The 21,926-nt window shown below is 48.2% G+C and overlaps 1 protein-coding gene and 1 long non-coding RNA gene across 8 annotated transcripts in view; one reads left to right on the forward strand and one right to left on the reverse strand.

Annotated features, from left to right (window-relative positions):
- The window catches only part of Tecpr1 (tectonin beta-propeller repeat containing 1), a 28,735-nt gene extending 22,448 nt beyond the window's left edge, over nt 1-6,287 (reverse strand). For 5 of the 6 annotated variants that reach the window (XR_015445330.1, XM_004840474.3, XM_087195877.1 and 2 more), the window contains exons 1-5: nt 6,162-6,287; nt 2,449-2,684; nt 1,672-1,854; nt 1,312-1,434; nt 764-889 (exon numbers count right to left, since the gene is read on the reverse strand). Coding sequence is in view for 5 of the 6 variants with exons in the window: in XM_004840474.3 (XP_004840531.1) it covers nt 764-889; nt 1,312-1,434; nt 1,672-1,854; nt 2,449-2,673 (657 nt within the window). In the remaining variant the exon portion in view is untranslated. The remainder of the gene's footprint in view (nt 1-763; nt 890-1,311; nt 1,435-1,671; nt 1,855-2,448; nt 2,685-6,161) is intronic. The other variant, XM_021254760.2, reaches the window with a different exon arrangement.
- Nucleotides 6,288-6,401: 114 nt separating this feature from the next.
- Nucleotides 6,402-21,926, forward strand: part of LOC147822716 (uncharacterized) — a 57,709-nt gene continuing 42,184 nt past the window's right edge. For both annotated transcript variants that reach the window (XR_015445335.1, XR_015445336.1), the window contains exon 1: nt 6,402-6,539. This is a non-coding gene — a long non-coding RNA (uncharacterized LOC147822716). The remainder of the gene's footprint in view (nt 6,540-21,926) is intronic.

Consider the following 21,926-nt stretch of genomic DNA (forward strand, 5'->3'; position numbering starts at 1 on the left):
AAAAGGATACCTTCTCTCTAAGCATCCACACACAGCATCTATCCATCCACACACCCAACCCCTGCCTATCTATCCACCCACATATCCCCCTACCTATCCACTGTCCAAGAATTCACCCATCATCCACCCATCCACACCCCTGATGCCTATCCATTCCTAACTCTACCCACCCCTAGCCCTCCATCCACACACCATCCAGGCATCTATATATCCGTTACCTCTGCATCCACCCACATACCCTCCTATCCGTCCAACACCCACCCACCATACCATCCATCCACCCACTCACCTGTCCCTCCACACATCATCCATCCCTCCACCCACCCATACACCATCCATCCACCGATCTACCTAGTCACCAACTATCCAACCACCCACCCAGGCACAATACTCATGGAGGCTGTGGGAAGCACCAGCAGGGAGAAGGCTGGGAGCCCAGAATGTGTCTAAGGAGAAATCTGGATGGTATGGAAGCCCAGGGAGCCCAGGAGAGGCAAGGCAGGACCAGGCATGGGCTGGGGGATCAGAGGTTTCTGGGAGGAGTGGGATCCAGGAGACCACAGGACAGGACACACAGGAGGGGGCTCTGTGGGGAGCCTGGTAAGGCGCTGCCCTCTCAGGACGCCCCAACCCCAGGGACAGGAGGCATGGAGGTCTCCAGGCGCCTTGTTCCCTGCACCCAGGGACCCTGTTCCTGCCTGGCCTGTGGCTGGGCTGCCTCCCTTGCTGCTTCACACCCAGAGCCTGTGGACAGGGGTCTTACCTTTCCCTGCAGAGACACAGCCCACACTGACAGGCGGCCCACAGGCTCCTCTGTGATCTCCCACCCCCCCACAGAGAGGTCACTGAAGGGGTCAGGCAGGTCCTTGGGGTCATCCTTCGAGGGGATCTAAAATGAGGAGGCAACACACAGTGGCTGTCACGACCGGGTGACTATCTGGTCAGATACCCATGCTGGGTCCTCTCCCTCCTCTCCAGCTGGGCCCACACTGCCTAACCTCATACAGAAGCTGGGGACAGGAATGCAGGGTTCTCTCTCTGCCCTGCCCTCTCTCTCGATCAGTCACCAGGACAGGCCGTCCCGGAGTGCCCATGGGACAGCTAGATGAGCCATGGATCTTGGCTCTGGGCTTCTGAGACTGCCTGCTGGGATCTGCTCTCTGGAGCCTGGGGCTCCTGACAGACCCAGCCACTGTGCCAGGGACACAGAGAGGCTAAGTGAGTGCCTGAGAGCCCCTCTCTTTGGAAGCCATGGCAGGACAACTCATAGAGCAGGTCTCAGGGTGGGCTCACGTGCCCTTAGGCACAGACCTTGGCCCAGACGTCTCGGGACTTGTATCTCCTGTATCGGATCCACTTCCGCCGCCGCACGCATGAGTTCCACTTCTTGTCTCTCGTGTAGGTGGCAGGGAAGTCGATGGCATAGGTCCACCCCTGAAATGCCAAGGACGGGATTCCCTAAGGCTCTGGGGGGAGAGATGCGAAGATGGGAGACCGAGGGAGGAGGGCGTCGGGAGCGTGACGGCAGGACTCGAATGCACAACCCCACAGGAAGCAGCAGTCAGACCCTGCAGGGCACAGCTGGGGACAGCAACATCGAGGGGCAGGCTGAGCCCCCCCCAGGGTGACCCTCCCTTCAGGGCGGCCAAGGTGGGCACTGAGTTTACCTACCCCTTTCTCAGTGGGCTCCCCTCCAAAATTCTCATCCACGTACCAGTCGGACTCCCACTCCCAGTGAGGCGATGGCAGTGCCACCCCATCCAGCAACCGGTGCTGGAGGCCACTCACGTCACTCCACGGCCAGCGGTCACTCGGCAGGAGCTTCTCGCAGAAGCCACCCATGGGGTTCCAGCGCTGGGACCAGGGACACAGAGATGGCCTTAGGTCTGAGTCTGCCAGGAGGGAACCCAGCAGCCTGCCTCTCAGGCCCCTCCTGGGATCAAAGACCCTAGGCCACTTCATCGAGATCCAGTACAGTCCCGACATGGTGCCACATGCCTGTGATCCCCGCACTCGGAGGGAGGCTGAGGCAGGAGGATCACAAAGTCAAGCCAAGCCTAGGAGACTTATCGATTCTGTAAAACCCTGTCTCAGAAAAGCAAAGGGGGCTGGGGAGGGAGCTTAGTGCAAAGGCCCTGGGTTCAATGCCCAGTAATGCAAAGAGAGAAAAATAAAATCCAGGGAATCCACACAGCCCCAAAGGATAGAGAACCCACCCACGGCCACAGTGCTACAAGGGGGGCAGGCAGTAGAGGGCTCAGGCCATGAGCTCCTGGATGCCCACAGTCCATCCCGGCAGACCCTTCCCTGTCTGCTCTGGAGAAGACTGAATGCTCTGCTGGGTGGAAGGGAACGGACGCAGGGGTCTCTCTCCTCTTCTTCAGCTCCTGTGAAGCCCGGTCCCAGGACACGGATCACTTCAGCACCTGCTCACGCATGGGCTGCTACCTGGTTCTCATAGGTCTCCTCTCGGCGCCGGATGGGGACATCACTGGCGCCCACATACAGGTAGACCTGATTGTCGCCGGCGATGCCCCAGCAGCACTGCGTGGCTGCGCTGAGCCGCTTGAACTCCAGCTGGGCGTCCCTGCATAGCTGCCAGTATTGGCCGGCGGTGGAGAGGGTGTAGACTCTGCCGAAGAGGTCCACCGCCCACAGCACAGATGCGGGCATGGCGCCAGTGGCTGGAGGGAAACGGTGGCAAGAGCAAGGGAGTGTCGGTGACCGGTCTCCAGCCTGGGGACACCGGGGGAGGGACACTTGGGGAACTTGCACTGGTGACTCTCATGCCACAGGTGGCAAAATAAAGTCCAGAGAGAGAAGCAGGTGGTCACCCCCAGATGAGAAGCAGAGCCCAGCTTCCAGTGTAGATAGCTGTTTTCTTCTTTCGCTTTCCTTCCTCCTTATTTATTTTTGCGTTATTTGTGATTAAACCCAGGGCCTTCACACTGAGCTACATCCCCAGTCCCTTTTTACATTTTGAGACAGGTTCTCTTGAAGTCACTAAGTTGTCTAGGCTGGGCTTAAAACTGGGATCCCCCTGCCTCAGCCTCCCTGGGATGGGATGGCACATGCCTACCACCACGCCTGGCTCCTTCCTTCTTATGGGGACTTTTTTTTTTCAGTACCAGGGTCCGAACTCAGGACCTTGTGGTTGCCAGGCAGGTTCGTGCTGCTGAGCTACATCCCCGGCCCAGGGGAATTTTTATTTTTGCAAACATATAAGAAAAGTACAGGGGGGCCGGGGATGTAGCTCAGTGGTTCTGCCACCTGCCTCGCAAGCGCAAGGTCCCGAGTTTGATCCCCGGTACCGCCCCCCCCCAAAAAGTACAGGGGCAAATGAAACATCTATGTATTTACCGCCTCAAATTTAAGGATCATTATTCTGTTATAAAGTTTCTTTAGATCTTTCTTTTCAAAAGAATAAATGAAAGCCTACAGAATTATCTGAATCTCACAGTCCCCCATGCTGGTCTCACTGTGACAGTCCTTCCACATGGGCGTGGCATCCCAGCTGGAGTCTTGTGTGGTCCTGCAGGAGCCAGGTGACCCTGGGACCTCTAGGACGCAAAGGTCCCTCTTTACTCCCCACATGAGTCTCTCCTGCCATTTCCCACTCCACTCCTTCTTCCTCTTTCTTTGTGCTCTAGACAGTGGCCAAGCTGCCACTGACTTTCCCCCCGTGCCCAGGGCTGACACTGTTTCACTTCCTGGGGAAAATCGTGGAGACCCGGCTGCCAGTAGAAATAAGCTTCCCACTATGGCGGGGCCACTTGGCCAGACACAAGGCAGCCAGACGCAGAGCAAATGGAGGCGGCTCAGGGGAGTCACAAGGAAAAGCTGGGCCAGACAGGACGGCTTCCAGACCCAACAAGGGAGGCCCTCAGGCCACAAGAGCGGACAGTCAGAGGCCCCAGACAAGACACCCATCTGGTTTCCAAAGCTACCAGAAGGTATATTTAGGTGCCTCGAGGCTGGGCTTGCTGCTGGGCTTCAGAAGGCACTGTAAGGACATCTGGGATGACACAGGCAAAGTAAGCCTCTTCTGGAACAAAGTGAGTCTGAAAATGCAGGCTGAGAAGGAAGTGATGGAGGGGAATAAGGAACTGGAAGGCGGGAGGCAGAACGGAAGCCAAGTTTGGGGAAACTTCCCTGACAGGAGAGTAGAGAAGACAACAGGAGGGAGAATGGGAAGAGCCAACCCCCTTGGAACTCCCGGCCTCCAAACCCTCAGGAGCAACATGCCTGTCAGACACAAAGCTACCTGGGAACTTTGATCTATGTTCAGGTGCCTAAGTCAGGACCCTGGGGACCCCCACCTGCCCCTTCCGCCCTGCTTGCTCAGGCCTGAGAGTCCTTCTGGCACCTTCGCAGTGACTAAGAACGCTCAGAGCTTCCCAGACTCACACTGCCAGAATCTGGCACTTAATTTCCTTTTGTATACAAATCAGAAAGGGCCAGGTGTGGTAGTGCATGCCTGTAATCCCAGCACTCTGGGAGGCTGAGGAAGGAGGATCATTAATTCAAGCCCAGTATAGGCAATTTAGCAAGACTTATCTCAAAATAAAAAGTAAAAAGTCCTGAGAATGTGGGGATGTAGCTCAGTATAAAGGCCCTGGGTTCAATTTCCAGTACCCCCTCAAAAGCCAGAAAGGAATAGTGACCTACTTACTTTGTGAGAATTAAATGAGGTAATACTTATAAACATTGTCCAGTACTCAACAAGAACTGAACGAGTGGTACCGATGTCATTTTATTACTAGGCATTTGCTAGCACACTGTCACTTATTTCCTATGTCTAAAAAAAAAATCAAGTGCTTGGAAACAGCCCAAGTGCCCATCAACTGGAAACTGGATAAAGATGATTTTTTAAAAATAAAATGGAGTACTACTCAGCCATAAAGAACGAGAAACTAGAGACATTTATAGCTAAATGGATGCATATTGAGGCCATTCTCTTAAGTGAAATAAATAGGACACACATGTGTAAATACCAAAGTTTCTCTAGTGTGAGAAACTGAAAGTGTAAATAAGGATGAAAATGATTAAAATGAATAACTGATAATTTAAAATAGGAAACGGTCCAAAGGGGTAGGGGTGGTGGGAGGGGAAGGGGAAAGGAAGGAAGGGAAAGGAAAAATTATGAGAAAAGAAAAAAATGGAAATGAAATCTATGTAAATAGGGAAGGGAGGAGGGGTGAAGGGCGCACAGGGAATGGGGAAAAGATAAGAACCAAGATGCATCATGTGCAGGTAGAAGCACCCGATGCTGAGTGTAAACGTACCGTATACCTAACATGGACCAGTAAGAAAAAAACTCGAGGGCCTTTCTGATCATCTGAGTCCTGAGCCTCGTGTTTTCTCATAACAGCGCTATGTACACAGACAATGTTCAACCAATGTTTAATGATAATCATCTCCACCCACACCCAACACAGTCAGCTCCCTGAACCTTGACAGAAATACTGCTCCAGGAAAGGGAAACCACAGACTATTTGAAAAGTAAGGCGCGACTGGTAGACAGATGTGCGATAAAAAGGCTACTAAGGCGAACTGCTGGCTGCTAGGTGCGGGACTGCTTGAAAGCTACATCAGGGTCCAAAGGCGTGGGGAAAACAACAGGACTTGGCTGACAGTCGAATCCTTCCTGAAGCATAGGGTCTGTCTAGCCTCACCAGGCAGGAGGTGCCCTGAGTAGGCCTGGCTTGCAACCCAGATCCCGCACTGGGCGACAGGTGGGCCCCTGCCCGGCCACCAGCGGCATAGGTGGGAACGCAAGGCCCCGACCATCTGCCTGCGCTAACCCCAGCGCAAGCAGATTTGCTTCCACGGCTGCCCAGGAAGAAGAGCCCATGTAACTCCGTTCTCTAAAGCCGCCAGGGTGCAGCGATCGGCTTCTCCAATCACTCCAGTCCAAGGAGCGGGGGCGTCCTCAGAGCGGGTCGGCGTCCCGCGGGGGTGAGGGGGGCGGGGGCGGCGCCCGCCAGGTGTGCGGGACAGAGCGCACGTAGAGCCCCTGCCTCCTTCCTTCCCCAGGGTCCGGGCAAACGCAGCCAGTGGAAGGGCTGCTCACCCCGCTGCCCGAAACTTCCTAGGGGAGCAAGAGCGCCAGCCGCCACGTTTCTGTGGCCGCTGCGGAGAGGGCAGCACGACGCACTCACCTGGGCCGGCGCGCGGTTTAACCCGGGTAGAGCTAGAGGCTCCTCCTCTGCTGGGTTAGCGGGTCGGGCCTCTCCAGCTGCCGGCGGGGGCGGGCCGGAAGTGGCGCGCAGACCCGTGCCCATTGGCCAGTGCTGTCGTGACGTAACGACCTGGGGCACGCGGTTGGTTGCTGTCAAGCCGGCTTGAGGGGGCTCAGGCTCGCGCGCCCGCCCACTTCCGGGGTCGCGCCAGGTGTGGCTCCCGAGGTCGGGTGGAGGTAGCTCCTCGCGCTTTTCGGCCGGGAAACTCGGCGCCGAACCCTCACCGACCCCTCCCCGACCCCAGGACCCGGCGTGGAGGTGGTGCGGCGCGGCCCCGTAGGCGAGGAGAAGTAGCAGGTAGGGCTGTCCGGAAGCGCGGGCTGCATTAAGCACCTGAGGCAACTCACTGGGAGCTGGAAAGTAAACAGGCGTATCTGGATCCGGTCGGGTTGAAAGGTAGCCCGAGAGTACACAAATTTAAAATTTCACTCTTAGTTGGGCGTGGTGGCTCTCGTCTCTTAATATCAGCACACTTGGAGGGTGATGCAGAAGGATCGCAAGTTCAAGCCCAGCCTGGGCAATCTAGCGTCTCAGTGAGACCCTGTCTCAAAATTTAAAAAAAGTTAAAATAGGGTGGGGATATAGCTCAGTGGGAAGGCCTGGGTCAATGTCAAGTACCGCAAAAAAAAAAAAAAAAAAAAAAAAAATCCTCATGGGAGAAATCCTGGAAACATCTGTGATTTGCTGACTGTAGCATGGGGCATGATCTCAAGAATAGTCGCTGTGTTGCTTAACCTCTTTGTGTTGCCAATGACAACACAGCTCAACCTGTTCTGACCATACTAGAAATATTCGTGTGCTCTCTGGTGTCAGGCATGGGTGTGGGCACAAGTGTAAGCCCTTTCCACCTGCCTTCTCCCAGGCGGCCACGTTAGGATGGACAATGGGTGCTGGGCAATGTCTGGTGGAAGGCCAGGCACAGCTGACACGGCTAAAACTGGCACCCGAGCTTGTCTCCCTCTGGCTGGAGTTTGTATCTGGCACGTCCCTGAAAGGTTCTCAGCTTGGTTCTCTGGGAAGTGGGTGGGGTCTAGGGGTGAGCTTCAGGCCTTTGAGGATGAGCTCTCAGTGGGCATCGTGGGACCATCCTCGTCCTCTTCACTTTCTAGCCTTGAAGTCAACGGTCTTGCTTTGCCGTGCTGCCCTGCCAGGACCTACAGTCTCGCCACAGGTTCGAAAGCAACCAGGGCGAGCCGAGTATGGCATTGCACTCCTGTTAGCCCAGTACTCAAGAGGCTGAGTCAGGAAGATCACTGCTAGTTTGGGGACAGCTTGGGCTACATAGTAAATTCAAGGCCAACTTGAACTACATAGGACTTGTCTCAGAAAAACCCAGAATAGCGTAACAGAGACAACCAGTCATGGACTGAAACCTCCTAATTTGTGGGCCAAGTAAACCTTTTCTCTTTATAAGTTGATTATTTCAGGTTTGGGTTACAGTACCAGAAAGCTGCCCAACACAGCCTCCTGTTTCCTCTTAGCTTTTCCTCTTTTCTGAGGATGTGGATAGGTTTTTTTCCCTGTCAGGACTGGGCACTGCACTCAGGCTGACTCCAGTGGGAAAAAAAAAAAGCAGAAGTTGGCCAAGCGTGTAATCCCATCACGCAGGAGGCTGAGGCAGAAGGATTCCTGTGAGTTCAAGGTCAGCCTGGACTACACAGTGAGTTCAAGGCCAGTCTGAACTACGTAGTGAGACTCTGCTTCAAAAACCAAAACAAGGCCGGGGATTTGGCTCAGTGGTTCTGGCACCTGCCTTGCAAGTGCAAGGTTCTGAGTTTGATCCCCAGTACCAGAAAAAACAAAATAAAGCAGACGTCTCATGTTAACCCTGGTGGCTTTGTGGATTCCTGAATATAACCTTGACTCTTAACCACCCTGAGGGACTGGCATCTGTGGACTGAATCTGGCACCCACCTGAAATAGGAGGGTGCAGAGAACCAAAGGTGATTGTGTTTTAGTCACTTTCCTTGATGCTGAGACACAATACCTGACAGTCACAACTTAATGGAGGACAAGTTTATTTTGGCTCACAGTTTAGATGTCTCAGTCCACAGTTGGCAGCCTCCAAACAGGAAACAGCTTGGTGGAAGAGCAGAAGAGAGCTGCTTAACGTTTTAGCAGCCAGGAAGCAGAGAGAAGGGAGGAGCCATGGAGGGAGATAAACCCAGGCCATGTCCCCACGACCTCCTCTTCCCACCACACTCCCCTCCTCGAGCAGGTCAGCTATGGTGTCCTCATAATCCAGTCACCTTCCAAAAGCTCCGCCTTTGAGCACATGAGGCTTTCTGGGGACATCTAGATCGAAACCATAACAAGTGGTTCCTTGGAGGAAGACTCAGGTACCGTCAGCAGAAGGAAGGCTACTTGGAAACAGGGTGGACAGGGAGACCTGGGCTCTGTGGTCTGTGACACTTGTAGCCGTTTCTCTTCTTCGGCCTCAGTTTCCTCATGAGAAAAGGCATTGAAGCTGGGCATGGTGCTACATGTCTGTGATCTCAGCACCCTGAGAGGCTGAGCCAGAGCAGTTTAGAGGCTTAGCTAGAGCCTGTCTCAAAAAAAAAAAAAAGGCATTAATTAGGGCATTGAGTAGGAGCTCTCTGTGGCCCCTTGCAGTGTTGCTATGGTATGACAGTTTGATACCACACCCCCTGAACCCCAGCCTTTGCAGAGCTCATTCCCCACACAGGCAGAAGTTCTGTCGATTCTTGCCCTCACCACAAGGCTAATCCTCATTCCTACTTCTGCTTTGTTATGTTAACCTCCTTCATTTTCTGTTTCTCCTCTTTGCTGACCTTATTACTTCTCTGCCGGACACAGTGCTTTCAGACCTCACTTCGGGTCACTCAGGCTCTGAGCCTGGCCCTTGTGTGTGAGTTAGTGCTATCACTTCTCACATCCAGCCTTCAAGTCTCAGGTCAAACTTCAGCTCTTACTGCACCTGAGGGAAAAGTAGGCCTGAAGTGGTGATGGTTGCAGTACTGCCTACTGAACCTCAGGGCATTAGCACTGAGCTACATCCCAGCCTTTTTTATTTCTTATTTTGAGACAGGGTTCCGCTAATTCAATGAGTTACCCATGTGGGACTCGAACTTGTTATCCTCCTGCCTCAGCCTCCCTCAGCGCTGGGATTACAAGCATATGCCACCAAGCCAAGTTTAGGTCTCCATTTTTTTTTTTTTTTTTTTTTTTTTTTTTTTGGTACCGGGGATCGAATTTAGGTCCTTGCGCTTGCGCAGCAGGCAGTGAAACCACTGAGCTAAATCCCCGGCCCTAGGTCTGCATTTTAATGCTCTCATATTTTGTACATTCTCCACTCTGATCCCTCATAGGATGTATCATAATTGTTTTTCCTGCCTGTCTCCCTGACCACTCCTGGAAAAACTGACGTTTAAATTCATATTGGAATCTCCAGGGTTTAATAATGGACTTGCCTATAATTTATATGAAAAGAATGAATACTCTTCCTATCCCCAGATAACCCGTCCCTCGTGTGTTAAAAATGTTGGAAGATCCTCAGCAAAAAGATTAGTAGAAGTGGCCTGTCCTGTCTGTTTCCCACTGTCCACTTCTGGCAATGCATATGGCGCCCTAGCCATGTAGGTAGGAGATCAAGGCAGGACAAACCAGGTAACCACTAGGAAAAGCTTGGCTGGCCTGGAGACACGGGGAGCATGTGCAGAACACAGGCTCCGGGACAACAGCGCAGCCTGAACCCCGTGGGACCAATCGAACAGTGCCATTTTGATTCTTCGTTCACATCTGTTCTGAAAGCGAGTGAGCCTTTGCCAGGGTAACTTAACTCTGACGTGAGGCGGAGTGATAGGACCACCATCCCGAATGCCTTGTCTGCAGAGGGAGAACCAGTCTAGAGATGCAGAGAAGCCGGGCCGTTACTCCTCAGGGCCACTGTGAACCTTTTCACTCTGCTCTCACCGTGCAGTTTACTTCTCTCCTACCTTCTCTAAATGTCAATCTTCACTATCTTTTCTGTGTCCAAGGCTTTGTTCAGGACACCAAGTACCTGGGAAGGATCTCTTCTGACTCTAGAAGCCAGTAACACCAATCCCAGTGGAGCAGCCTCTTTAATCTTGGTGGTCGACAGCACACTGGCTTAACCATGGTTAGAGACTTCCTTCCACTGTGGAGTAAATGAATCATGGGCAGTTGCTTGTATACCATTTTCACTTACATTTTGCTCGTGGTCCTTCCGCCTTTGTCCAGCCAGTGAGTCACATGATCCTCCCAAGGTGGGCCCTGGGCAGCCCTCTTCCTTGGCTTCCTGTACCCCTCCTCCCCACACGGACCAGGTGCGCCAGCTCCCTGGGAGACCCTGGCTGTACCCTTTTGGACTTTGCCTTTGGACTCTGCTAATTAAGTCAAGCTCAGCATTTTCTTTTTTCTTGTGACAATTAACATGGTAAGTGAAGCAGATAAATATGTAGTGTTCCCCCACCCCTGGCAGAGGAAAGTTCACAGAAATAGTACCATGAAAAGTGTATGCTTTGGCAACTGCCTGTAATCACAGCACTCAGGAGCCCGAGTCAGGAAGATTACCAAGAGTTTGAAGGTTCCAGGCCAACCTGGGCTACCTAGTGAGTCGAGGCCAGCCTGAACTACATAATGCGACCCTGTCTCAAAAAAAAAGAAAAGCTAGGGGCCGGGGATTTTAGCTCAGTGCCTGCCTCACAAGCACACGGACCCAAGTTCAATGCCCAGTACAAAAAGAAAAGCTTGAAGTTTACATGCAAGTCCAAATTCTTATATCTAAATGTAGTCAACAGGGGCCAGGGATTTGGCTCAGTGGTTCTGCCGCTTGCCTTGTAAGCACAAGGACCTGAGTTCAATCTCTGGTACCAAAAAAAAAAAAAGGCATCTAAATGTAGTCAACAATGTTCTGCAGTGAAGATGTAATGTTTTACCTCTAAAACAAAAATAATACCAAAGATTGAAACCACAAAACCTCTAAGACCTAAATGAAAACCATGGGTCAAACTGGAAGTCGAGGATAATCAATCATGCCTGAAAAAACTCAGGCCCTGCCTGATTATGGAAAGTCATGGGAACATGGCAAATCAAGCGTTCAATTGACAAACATTTGCAGATGCTTCCTGCATGTTAAGCTCATCAGTGCTGTTGCTTCATCACACTGGCAAAGAACAGGATCACTGATAAAGTCAGCAGTGAAGTACAAGGGTCAGGAGTGGAGGAAGGAAAGCCTGGTTTATTTCTTTATCAGAAATCACCCTCTAGGAAGCAAAATGGAACTTGCCTTCAGATCCTTAAGTGAAGGTGTTAATGTGCCGGGAGGCACATGGCTGTCTGTGTTTACTAGGAGGCTGGCACTGGCCTTGCATTTCTCTGATCTGGTCTACACCACATGACGAGTACTTGGTAGCAGTTTGAGGAACTTCTCATGATGGCAAAATTGCAGTGTGTTCACAACCAAAGTATGATCTGTGTTTTGCTTGGTGCTTGCCTAGCATGGGTGAGGAGGCCCTGGATTTGAGCCCTAGCACTGGGAAAAAATGATTAAGATACAATACGTACATGTATCAATTCCCCCAGATGAATGTGATAATTATGTATTGCAAATATATCCTGATTTTAAAAAACTGTGTGTGTATATTTTGGTTTTGGCAGTATATATGTTTTGGGGATTCAACCCAGAGCCTTCCCACTGAACTCTACATTTCCTCGCCCTTTTTTGTTTTGAGTCAGGGTCTCATTAACCAAGGCTGGGTTTGAACTTGTGATCATCTTGCCTCAACCTCCTAGAGTGATGAGATTACATGTATGCACTTCCACACCTGGCTTCTATATCTCTGTGCCATAAAACCTTGGTTTGCAAGCATAATTTATTCGGGAAATATGCTTGTAATCCAAAGCACTTGTATATCAAAGTGAATTTCTGCCTAAAAAATAAAGGAAATGTGATTTGTCCTACAACCCAAAAATATTCATATAAAAGTGATTATAATTGTAATATAATCACAAATACTAGAAATACCCAAAAATAAAAATAAATTAACCTGCACTTTCCTTTGAAAACCTTGGTGGCTGGTGTAAGGGAGATGAGAGACGAAGTTATTGTGTAGAACAACTTTCACTCTCAGTAATGGAATCACTGCTGTCTGTTGGCTCAGTGGAATCTTTTTCTTTTTGTGCAGTTTTAACAAGGAACCTAGCCAGTGACACTTGGTTTTACCTCCTTTTGAGGATTTTGTGACATTATGACATTGCATTGTCATTAAACAGATTCATCGCTCGCACTGCTACAGTCTTATTCAGGTGGTGTTTTTCTACAAAATTTTGCACTGTTTTCCACATTCTACACATCTCCCTAATCTCATTTGAAGGGAGGGAGTCCTCTGCCTTTTCTCCTCCTCTGCAGATAAGATTTTCTGTATAACCTCTTGCTGTTGAGAGGTGATCACCCACAATCCTGCAGCAAGAGAGTCATAAGCTCAATTGCGATCATACCATTCACCCTCACATATTACTTGCATTGCAAGACATTGCCCGTTTTTCAAGCTAAAATTTATAAGAAATGTTTCCTTATCTTGTGGAACACCTGCAGAACAAATTAATTGTCATCCAAGGTTTTGCTGTATTTTGTTTCTAGAAATATAATTTGTCAAACCAATGATTGAACTTAAAATTTCTTTCATTATGTTCCGCAATCATAACCAATCAGTTTTGTTACTGGGCTTCTGGGGTGCTGTAGGGTTCCTTCCAGGTTCTTGTCCTGAGCTGAGCAGTAGACCAAGTGCAAAAGATAGAGAGGTTTTACATTTATTAAAGGTAGGAAAGGAAGTTCACTCTGTCGGATGAGCGAGCCACTGAAGAGAGAGAACACTGTGGTACGGAGGTTAATGGCTGCTGTCTTTAGTATTTCATCCCTCAGGCTGATGTCAGATCTAGACCATCCTATCAAGCACCTGCTTGATATCTTGCCAGAAGATTGAAGACAGCATTTCTGATTGGTTCCAGGTGCAGGGCTTGGATACATGCATCCTGGGTCTCTATGATTGACAACTTGCCCAGGCAGCTGGCCATACCCTAATCTCCTGCCTCAGTTTTTTTAGTGTCATTGACTTACTCCATTCCACACCTTATGAGCTCTCCAGCAAAGAAATGGAACCCTGCCAACTGTGGCTGCAGGCAGGACCTGCCTTCCACAGGGCCTGAGGACACACTTCCTGGTCTGTTTTGTGGAGTCTCACAGGCAGGGAAGTGAGGACTGGTATCCCGGCCTCCAGGTGAGAGCTTCAAAGGCCGGTCATCTACATGAGTGGGTAAAGAGAATGTGGCATTTACACCGCATGGAGTACTAAGTAAACTTGAGTAGTTTGTAGGAAAATGAATGCACCTTGAGACTATAATGTTAAGGGAAGTAAATCAGACACACAAGCTTCAATAATGTATGGTAAAGAGCAAAATAAAAGACAATAGAAGCAGGGAGACAGATTTTCTCAAAGGAGATGGAATCAAGAGATTGAAAGAGAAAGAGGAGGGAAAGGGGATGAAAAAGGAATTAAGACATGTTTTGTACAGGTACCAGCTCCACACTGAGGAATGTAAATGTTATGTACTGCAAACATGTACTACTTAAAAAAAAAAAAAAAGCCAGCCATCTACAATGGCCAGAATTATGATTGGCGGTGATGCAGGCCTGTAATCCTAGCTACCTGGCAGGCCAAGGCAGGAGGATCACAAGTTTGAGGCCTACTTGGGTAATTTAGAAAGACCCTGGCTCAAAAGTTTAAAAAAAGTCTCGAGATGTAGTTTAGTGCAAGGCCAGGGGTTCAATATCCAGTACTGGAAGAAAGAAGAAAGAGAGAAAGAAAGAAGAGAGAGAGAGGGAGGGAGGGAGGGAGAAAAGAAAAGATTAGTAAGAAGCACTGCTTTTTTTCCCAAGGAGAAAAGCTTAAGGGAATTTTACAGATGCTTTTGAGAGTGAAAGATGTCAACTGGATGAGACAGATGCTAAGAAGAGGCATAAACCTAGACACAGGGCCACTCTCAGATCCAAACATGGCAGATGAAGCAAGCCTTTGAAGAGATAATAAAAAAGTATTCTATACCACTCAGCCATCAAAAATGAGAAATTAGAGAATTTATAGCTAAATGGATGCACACTGAGGTGGTTCTCTTAAGTGAAATAAACAGGACACACGTGTAGATACTGAATAGTTTCTCTGGTGTGAGAAACTGAAAATGTAAATAAGGACTAAAAGGTATAAGAGATAATGTGAAATAGGAAGAAAAGGGGCACAGGGGAAGGGGAAGTGGGAGGGGTAGGGGTAGGGAAAAGGAAAGAAGGAAATGGAATTAATATGAGAAAATGGAAAAATAGGAAACAAAGTCTTTGTAAATAGGAAGGAATGGAGGGGTTGAAGGGAGGGCCGGGGAAGGGGGAAAAATAAGAACCAAGAGAGACTATGTAAAGGTGCAAATTTCTAACGATGAATGTCATTATACTGTACACCTAAAACGTACCAATAAAAGGAAAAAAAGTATTCTAAAGTTCTTGAGATAAGGAAGGGTTTTTAAAAAGCCATGAAGGCTGGGGATTTAGCTCAGTGGCGCTGCACCTGCCTCGCAAGCACAAGGTCCTGAGTTCGATCCCCGGTACCAAAAAAAAAAAAAGCATAAGAAGAACTAATCTTAAAGGAAAAGATTGATACAGTCAGGTACTTTAAAGTCAAGAGCTTTTCTTTCCGAAGATGCCAGTCAGTGTGAGAAGGAAAGCAAGGAATGGGAAAAGATCTTTTGCTTGCAGCCAACAAATGGTCCAGAACACGGAAAGAACTCCTGCAGGTCTACAAGGCAGACGCTTCCAAGTTGGAAAAAAATAAAAATAAATTTCCAAGGCAAAGGACTTGAACAGGTGCTTTAAGAAAAGAAGAAGAAGAAGAGCAAGTGGTCAGTACACTAAGGAAAGAGTGTGCAGCCTCAGCAGTAAACAGATGACAGTGAGCTGTTCACTGGGCAGCTGAGTGGAAGTGTTCGGGATGTCAATGGGGACATCATCTGGAGAGGGGAGGCCCTGTCACCTGCTGTGGCCGAGGTAATATGCATACCAGGTGCAGCACATGGAGTTCTTAGCTTCATTGTTTGGGACAACCCCACTGTGCACCAAGGTGGAACAGAGGTAAATGGGATATCATCATACAAGAGTTTCTGATAACAAAAGTGAATGAAGAGCCTGACATGGTGGCACAGACCTGTCATCCCAGCACTGGGGAGACTGAGGCAGGAGGATCACCATGGGTTCAAGGCCACCCTGGACTACATAGTGAGACACCATCTCAAAAAAAAAAAGTGAATGAAGTACACTAAATGCAAAAATGTGGATGAGTCTCCAATATGTGCCCAGTGAAGAAAACAAGACCTAAGTGTCTGTATGGTCCCATTTATATGTGAAATTCAAAACCAGGCAAGAGCTGAGCTTGGTGCCACATGCCTGTAGTCCTCGCTACTTGGGAAGTGAGCCTGTAAGGTTGCAAGTAGCCAGTGTGGGCAATCTAGAGGACCTTGTCCCAAAATGCAAAATAATAAGGGTGGAGGCTGTAGCTCAGTGTTAGAGTGCTTGCCTAGTAAGTGCAAGGCCCTGGGTTCAATGCCTAGTGTTGAAAAAAATACAGGTAAGAACTATTTTATAATGAGCATGTGTGTTTGATGGTAAAAGTGTGAAAGCCAGGAAGTGATTATCATACTGTTACCATAACAACCAGGATGTGGATGCTTTCGGGGGGCATCAAAGGGGACAAGCTTAAGCTTGAGGATGTTCTAGTTCTGGATGTGGGTGTTGGTTACTTAAGTTTAGCTTTATGGTGATTCACAACATTGATGTCACTTGAAAACTTCTGTGTCTATTTTACATTTTGGGGGTCTTTGTTTTGTTTTATTTGTTTATTTGTTTGTTTTGGTACTGGGGATCAAACTCAGGACCTGGTGCTTGTCAGGCAGGTGTGGCACCCCTGAGTTACATCCCTGGCCCTATTTTACATTTATGAAAGGTTGCCTTTCCCAGAAGAGTCTGCCCCATCTAGACACCTAGATTTAGGGCCTTCCCTCTCTGGCAGCCGGCAACAAAGGACAGGTTCACACCCTTGACCAAAGAGATGAGACATTTCAGAAACCCAGAGGACTCACCCTGCGGTCTGAAACCACCGGGAGACACAGGGGCTGCCTGTGTAGGTGCCTTTGCACCTGTGCAGGGCAGCACCAGTGGCAGAGACTTCAGAGCCCACTTCCAGTGCCATGTAACATCCATTGGTTCAAACTGAGAAAGGCTTTATTTCAGCGTCCTAGGGATTGCAATTCAGGACCCAGTTGATGATAGCTCTGAGTCAGTGTTCCAGCGAAGGCAGGGAAAGTGAGAGAAGGAACACAGGGTCTGTGAGAAGACAAAAGAATGTATAACAGAATGGAAATGTCCATAAAGCGTGAGTCTTATAAGTCCCTGAGACACATCGTAAACCTCCAGGTGCACTGGAATAGACTGCTCTCTCCAGATGCCTGTGGTCCAAGGGGAAGGTAACCAGATTGCTAGGCAGCCCCTGAATTGTGTGTATGTGGTGACATCAAAATATGCAGTGAATGTTAAAAGTGTATTACGGTAAAGGACACCTTACCGAGAATCCCGCTCAAAGTCTTCCCTCTCACTTGAAACACACGTCTCCCCATTCTTGCACTTTCCGGAAGTCCTCTTTTGTGTCTTTAGTTGCAGTGTTGTGGCTGAGTCACATTTAAAAGTCCTGAGTCAATTTAAAACCTTTCCCTTCCATGGTCATTTTGACTTTGAGGAAGAGCCAGAAGAAACACGGTGCCAGGTCTGGTGAATAAGGTGGACGAGGACACAGCATCACGGGCATTTATGAGCCTGTCTTTGTGTTGGATGGCACTGGACAGCAGAATGCATGGTATTTTTTATTGTAGCTCGTAAATATACTCAGGAAAGAGGACTCCAGAACTGCTTCAGAAAGTGGTGAGAACGATGGGATCAGTGTGTTTGAAGCCAGAGGGGATATTTTGAGGGGGATTCATGGCAATGTGTCTTTTCCTGTAATAATTTTTTTTTTGGCGGTACCGGGGATCAAATTCAGGACCTTGTGCTTGCAAGGCAGGCGAGGCACCACTGAGCTAAATCCCTGGCTATGTAATAATTTTTTTTTTATTTAAACATTAACTATGCTTTGGATCATGCTGTGTAATTCTTTCCTTGATGTCCTCCCTGATCCATTTTTAAAGCTCTTTTAATTTTTTCATCTTCATTTTTTATTTTTACAGTACGTCAATCTATTACAAAGGGTCAGACCGAAGAGCACTCAGCTGGGAGAGGTGCTTGGGTAAAGTGCACCAAGGGAGGGTGTGGAAGGCACCTCCAGGGCCACCTTCCATCTGTTCAGTCTTCCTGGCAGTGGCCCAAGTGTCCCTTAGAAGCTATGGAACCTCATCTCCTGCCACACCCACCCTGTCCACAGGCTGCTGGATGGGACTGGAAGTTCTAGGACTCTAATGACTTGATCTTTCTGGCAACTGGCCTCTGTCCTGAGGCCAAAGTCACCCCATTAACATGAACTCAGGTATGACACTAACAACAGAGACCCTGTTACCCAGGAAATTTCAGGTTTATGGGTGCTTGTTTTAGCTCCCTTTTCTTCCTCAGTGGGACACAATACCCAGCACTCACAACCTAATGGAGGAAAGGTTTATTTTGGCTCACAGATTATTGAGGTTTCAGTCCATAGCTGGCTCCAAGGCAGGGCAACATGGTAGCAGAGGTCTCAGGACATGGCAGTCAGGAAGCAGAGCAGGACAGAGGGAGGAGGAAAGAAGATCAACCCTTCCAGACCTTGCCCCCAGTGACCCTCCTCCTCAGACCAGATTTCTCCTCCCAAATCACATTTAGCTATAAGTTCATTAGTGGACGAATCTATTAGTGAGTATCTCACCCCCATGATCCAGTCACCTCCCCAGACCCCCACCTGTGAGTCCATGAGGCGTTAGGGGAACATTTAGATATAAAGCACAAGATTCTACCCCTGGACCGCCCCAAATTCATGCATATCTGTTTATTCAAAATGCATTTAGTCCATCTCTAAGAGTTGTCAAAGCTTTAACAGATTTAGCATTGCTGGAAAGGCCAAGTTGAAAGTCTCCTCTGAGATTTAAGGCAAACTCTTAATTGTGAGCCTCTGCACAAATAAAAAGAAAGTTAAACACTTCTAACATACAGTGGTACAGGATAAATATTCCCATTCCAAAAGGTAGAAATAGGGGGATAGAAAGGGATGGGACCAAAGAAAGACTGTAACCCAGCAGGACAAACATTAAATCCTTTAGTTCCCTGCCCAGCACCCAGGACAATCTGTGGTGGGATGTGAACTCCAGAGGGCTTGAAGAACACACGGAAGTGACTGTAAGCTCCATCAGCACTCAGGTGAACTGTGCCCTCATGGCTAGACAATTGCATCCTTGTAGGACTTGGTGGTGCGTGCCTCTAATCCCCACACAGGGAGGCTGAAGCAGGAGAATTGCAAGTTCAAGTTCTGCTTGGGAAACTTAGCAAGACCCTGTCTCAAAAATAAATAAATAAATAAAAAGGACTGAGGATGTAGCTCCGTGGTAGAGCCACCTTGGCCTCAGTCCCTAGTATTGAAAAACAAACACAAGTCTGTCAGCACATCTGCAAAATGTTTTTGTAGCCTTACTGAACACTTGCGGCTCTGTCCTCTATAGTAAATTCTTACTAAATGTTGAAAAAAAACCTAAATAAAACATTTTAAGGACTTTTCTTAACCAGTTTATGTGCAAAGTGGACTTCAGAAAAGTTCTGCTCTGTATTTGACATACTTTGGGCACCATCCTGCTACTGGTATATCCCACAGAGCTACCTCAAGTTGGAGTGTCATGTGAGTGTTTGCTTAGCCGTGCAGATAACAGATTTAATCTGAATATTCAATAAGATACATGAAATTTAGATGCAAGATAATGGTTAGGCAGAGTAAGACAGGAGGCACCAAAACCAAACTCTGCTATTTCATGGTTTGTTTGTCTTTGTGGTGTTGGGGGCCAAACCCAGGGATTTACATATGAAATTCAGAATTTTCATGAGATTTTGTTTGTTTATTTTGCCAACTAAGGCCCTGCAGTGGTACCTAGAGCCATGTAAATTGATGTCAAGCTCTGGTTTGGAGAGTATCTGTAACCTTTATTTTTGCAGTGCTGGGGATCAAACCCAGGGTCTTGCTCATGCTCTACCACTGAACTACATTCCTAAAACCTTGTCATTTAAAAAGTATGAATTTCCTTTTGTAACTTTTATCTGTTTTTCTCTGATTAAAAATAAAACCCAAAAAAACCAGAACTGGGTGTGGTGGTCCATGCTTTAATCCCAGTGCTCAGGAGGCTGAGACAAGAGAATAGAAAGTTCTAGGGATTGGACACCTTGTCTCAAAAAGAAAAGATCAGACAATACTAAACAAGGAAATAAAAATTATATTCATCTAGATATTTTTATTTTCCTGTATAGAAATATATAGCATAAAAATAGAGCATACAATGCAGTTCTGTAAATTACATTTAATATATCGTGAGTACATACATGTATTCATGATGCTACATCTCCTTAAAAAAGTATTAACTTTTCGGCTGGGGATGTGGCTCGATAGTAGATGCCTGCCTAGCATGGACAAGGCCCTGGGTTCAATCCCCAGAACTCTGCCCCGAAGTGAATGCTTTAATTATTTGACTATGAAAAACTTTGGTTCCTAAAAGATACCAGTAAACGGGTTTATTCCCCACTCTCCAGGCCATAGTAATGTCACTGATTGTATACTTTTAAGTAAAATAGGAAGCAAAACAAAATAAAACTGACATAGAGAAGTAACCCGTTTTGTGGTCTAGGGATCAAACCCAGGGCCTCATGCACGCTAGGCAAATGTTCTGCAAGGGAGTTACATCAGCATTCCTTTTAAATTTTTATTTTGAGACAGGATCTTGCTAAATTGCTCAGGTAGCTTCGAATTTGTGATCTTCTTGCCTCAGCCTCCCAAGTAGCTGGGATTACAGGTGGGCATCTCTGTACCTGGTAGCAGTAATATTTTAACCAGAAGAGAACCATTCCAGATGCAAAAACTCAGAAAATAAAGCAAACAGGATCATGTTACAAAACACCATAAAGAGGTAGTATAATACTATAGAGTAGTAAAACAAAAACAAAACAAGCCAACCCAAACCCTGAGGCTAAGGTGCTCTTCAGATCAATGCTTGGCTCAGCCCAAGGGATTGTGATCCTGAGCTCTTCAGCTGCTGTCTGGGACTGGGTTTCCTTCTCTGTAAAATGGGGTGCTACAGTAGTTTTGCCCCTAGGTCTTTTCCAGCTCTTCTCTAATTCTGTGGAACTGAACTTTCCTGACCCATGGAGAATGTGCTTATTTGTTTGCCTGGTGTTGGGAATGAAACCCAGGGCCTTGTTCTGTATCCAGCATAATTTGGCCACCATCACTGGTGGGGTCGATGACCACTCTTCCTTCTCTTGGTGTGTGGACAAACAACAATGAATCCATCAGTGAGCCTGGAAGTGAGTTAACGTGATGGCCAGCAAGTGTTCTGTAAAACTTCTGACTTAGGCCAAATTAGCCGGCTGAGCGAGGAGCCACCTCAGAGAAGTAAGGCAGGTGGCAGGCAGGTGTGACCTTTGTCTGACATGGCCTTCCTTTCTGTCCCATCTTCCCAGAGCAATTTGCAGGATGAACAAAAAAATCTCTGAAATGCTTGTCTGTTATTTGCAACTGGCAGGCTTTGTTTTTTCAACTTGAATTTTGACAGGGCCCCTCCCAAGGTGTGTGTGTGGGACTTTACAATGTAGAGATATCAGCCTCTGTGTGTGGATGTGTAGTTCTGAGTAACTCTGTAATATAAATCATACCCAACCAGACCACAAGATGTTAGTGTATACCCAGCCAGACTGTAAAACGTTAGTGTATGACCATATAAGGGAGACAGAGACACAAAAATTGTATAAAACGTGCAACTATGCCAAGTTCAGCACTCAGCCTTTGCATATGAATTGGCTGAGTGAGCGCCAGTGCAAATAAAGCTGCTTCCTGGAAAAAAAAAATGCCTTGGTGTCCCATCTCTCTACATGAAAATCCCCGCAGTGTTTCTGGGGGCATGTGGGCAGGATTCAGAGACAGTGTATTTCCACCTTCTTTGTCGCTGGACTCCGAACCTCCTGATGTGCTGAGGCAAGAGCTCCAGATACACAGCAGAACCTGAGGCCCAGCAACCAGTTCAGGGAGCACCGCCCACCAGATTCGGTAAGACCTGCATTCAATTTGATAGTTTTGCCTTTAGAGAGGGAGAAGGGGAGACTGATCACCTGCCAGAGTTGCTGAGTAATTTTCATTGAGATGGAAACCGCAACTCTCAGGAACTAGGTGGTGGTTTGGAGTCCCAGCATGTTATTACTACTGCCCAAGTAGCTCCACAGGGAACAAAACCATGGCCCCAAGCCTCTGGGCCCTCGGCGGTGGGTTGGAGTCATTGTGTGCCTCTGTGTGGATGAGACAGACAGTGGGAAGGCTCTGACCCGATCACAAGGCTGAAGCGAGGGCTGAGTCCCGATCGGCACCTCTGTGGCAATCCGCATAAGGCTGAGGGTGACAGTAGGTG

The sequence above is a fragment of the Heterocephalus glaber genome, unplaced genomic scaffold (assembly GCF_053883595.1).
Source record: "Heterocephalus glaber isolate CG9 unplaced genomic scaffold, H.glaber_assembly_v1.0 deba00001610, whole genome shotgun sequence".
Lineage (NCBI taxonomy): Eukaryota > Metazoa > Chordata > Mammalia > Rodentia > Bathyergidae > Heterocephalus > Heterocephalus glaber.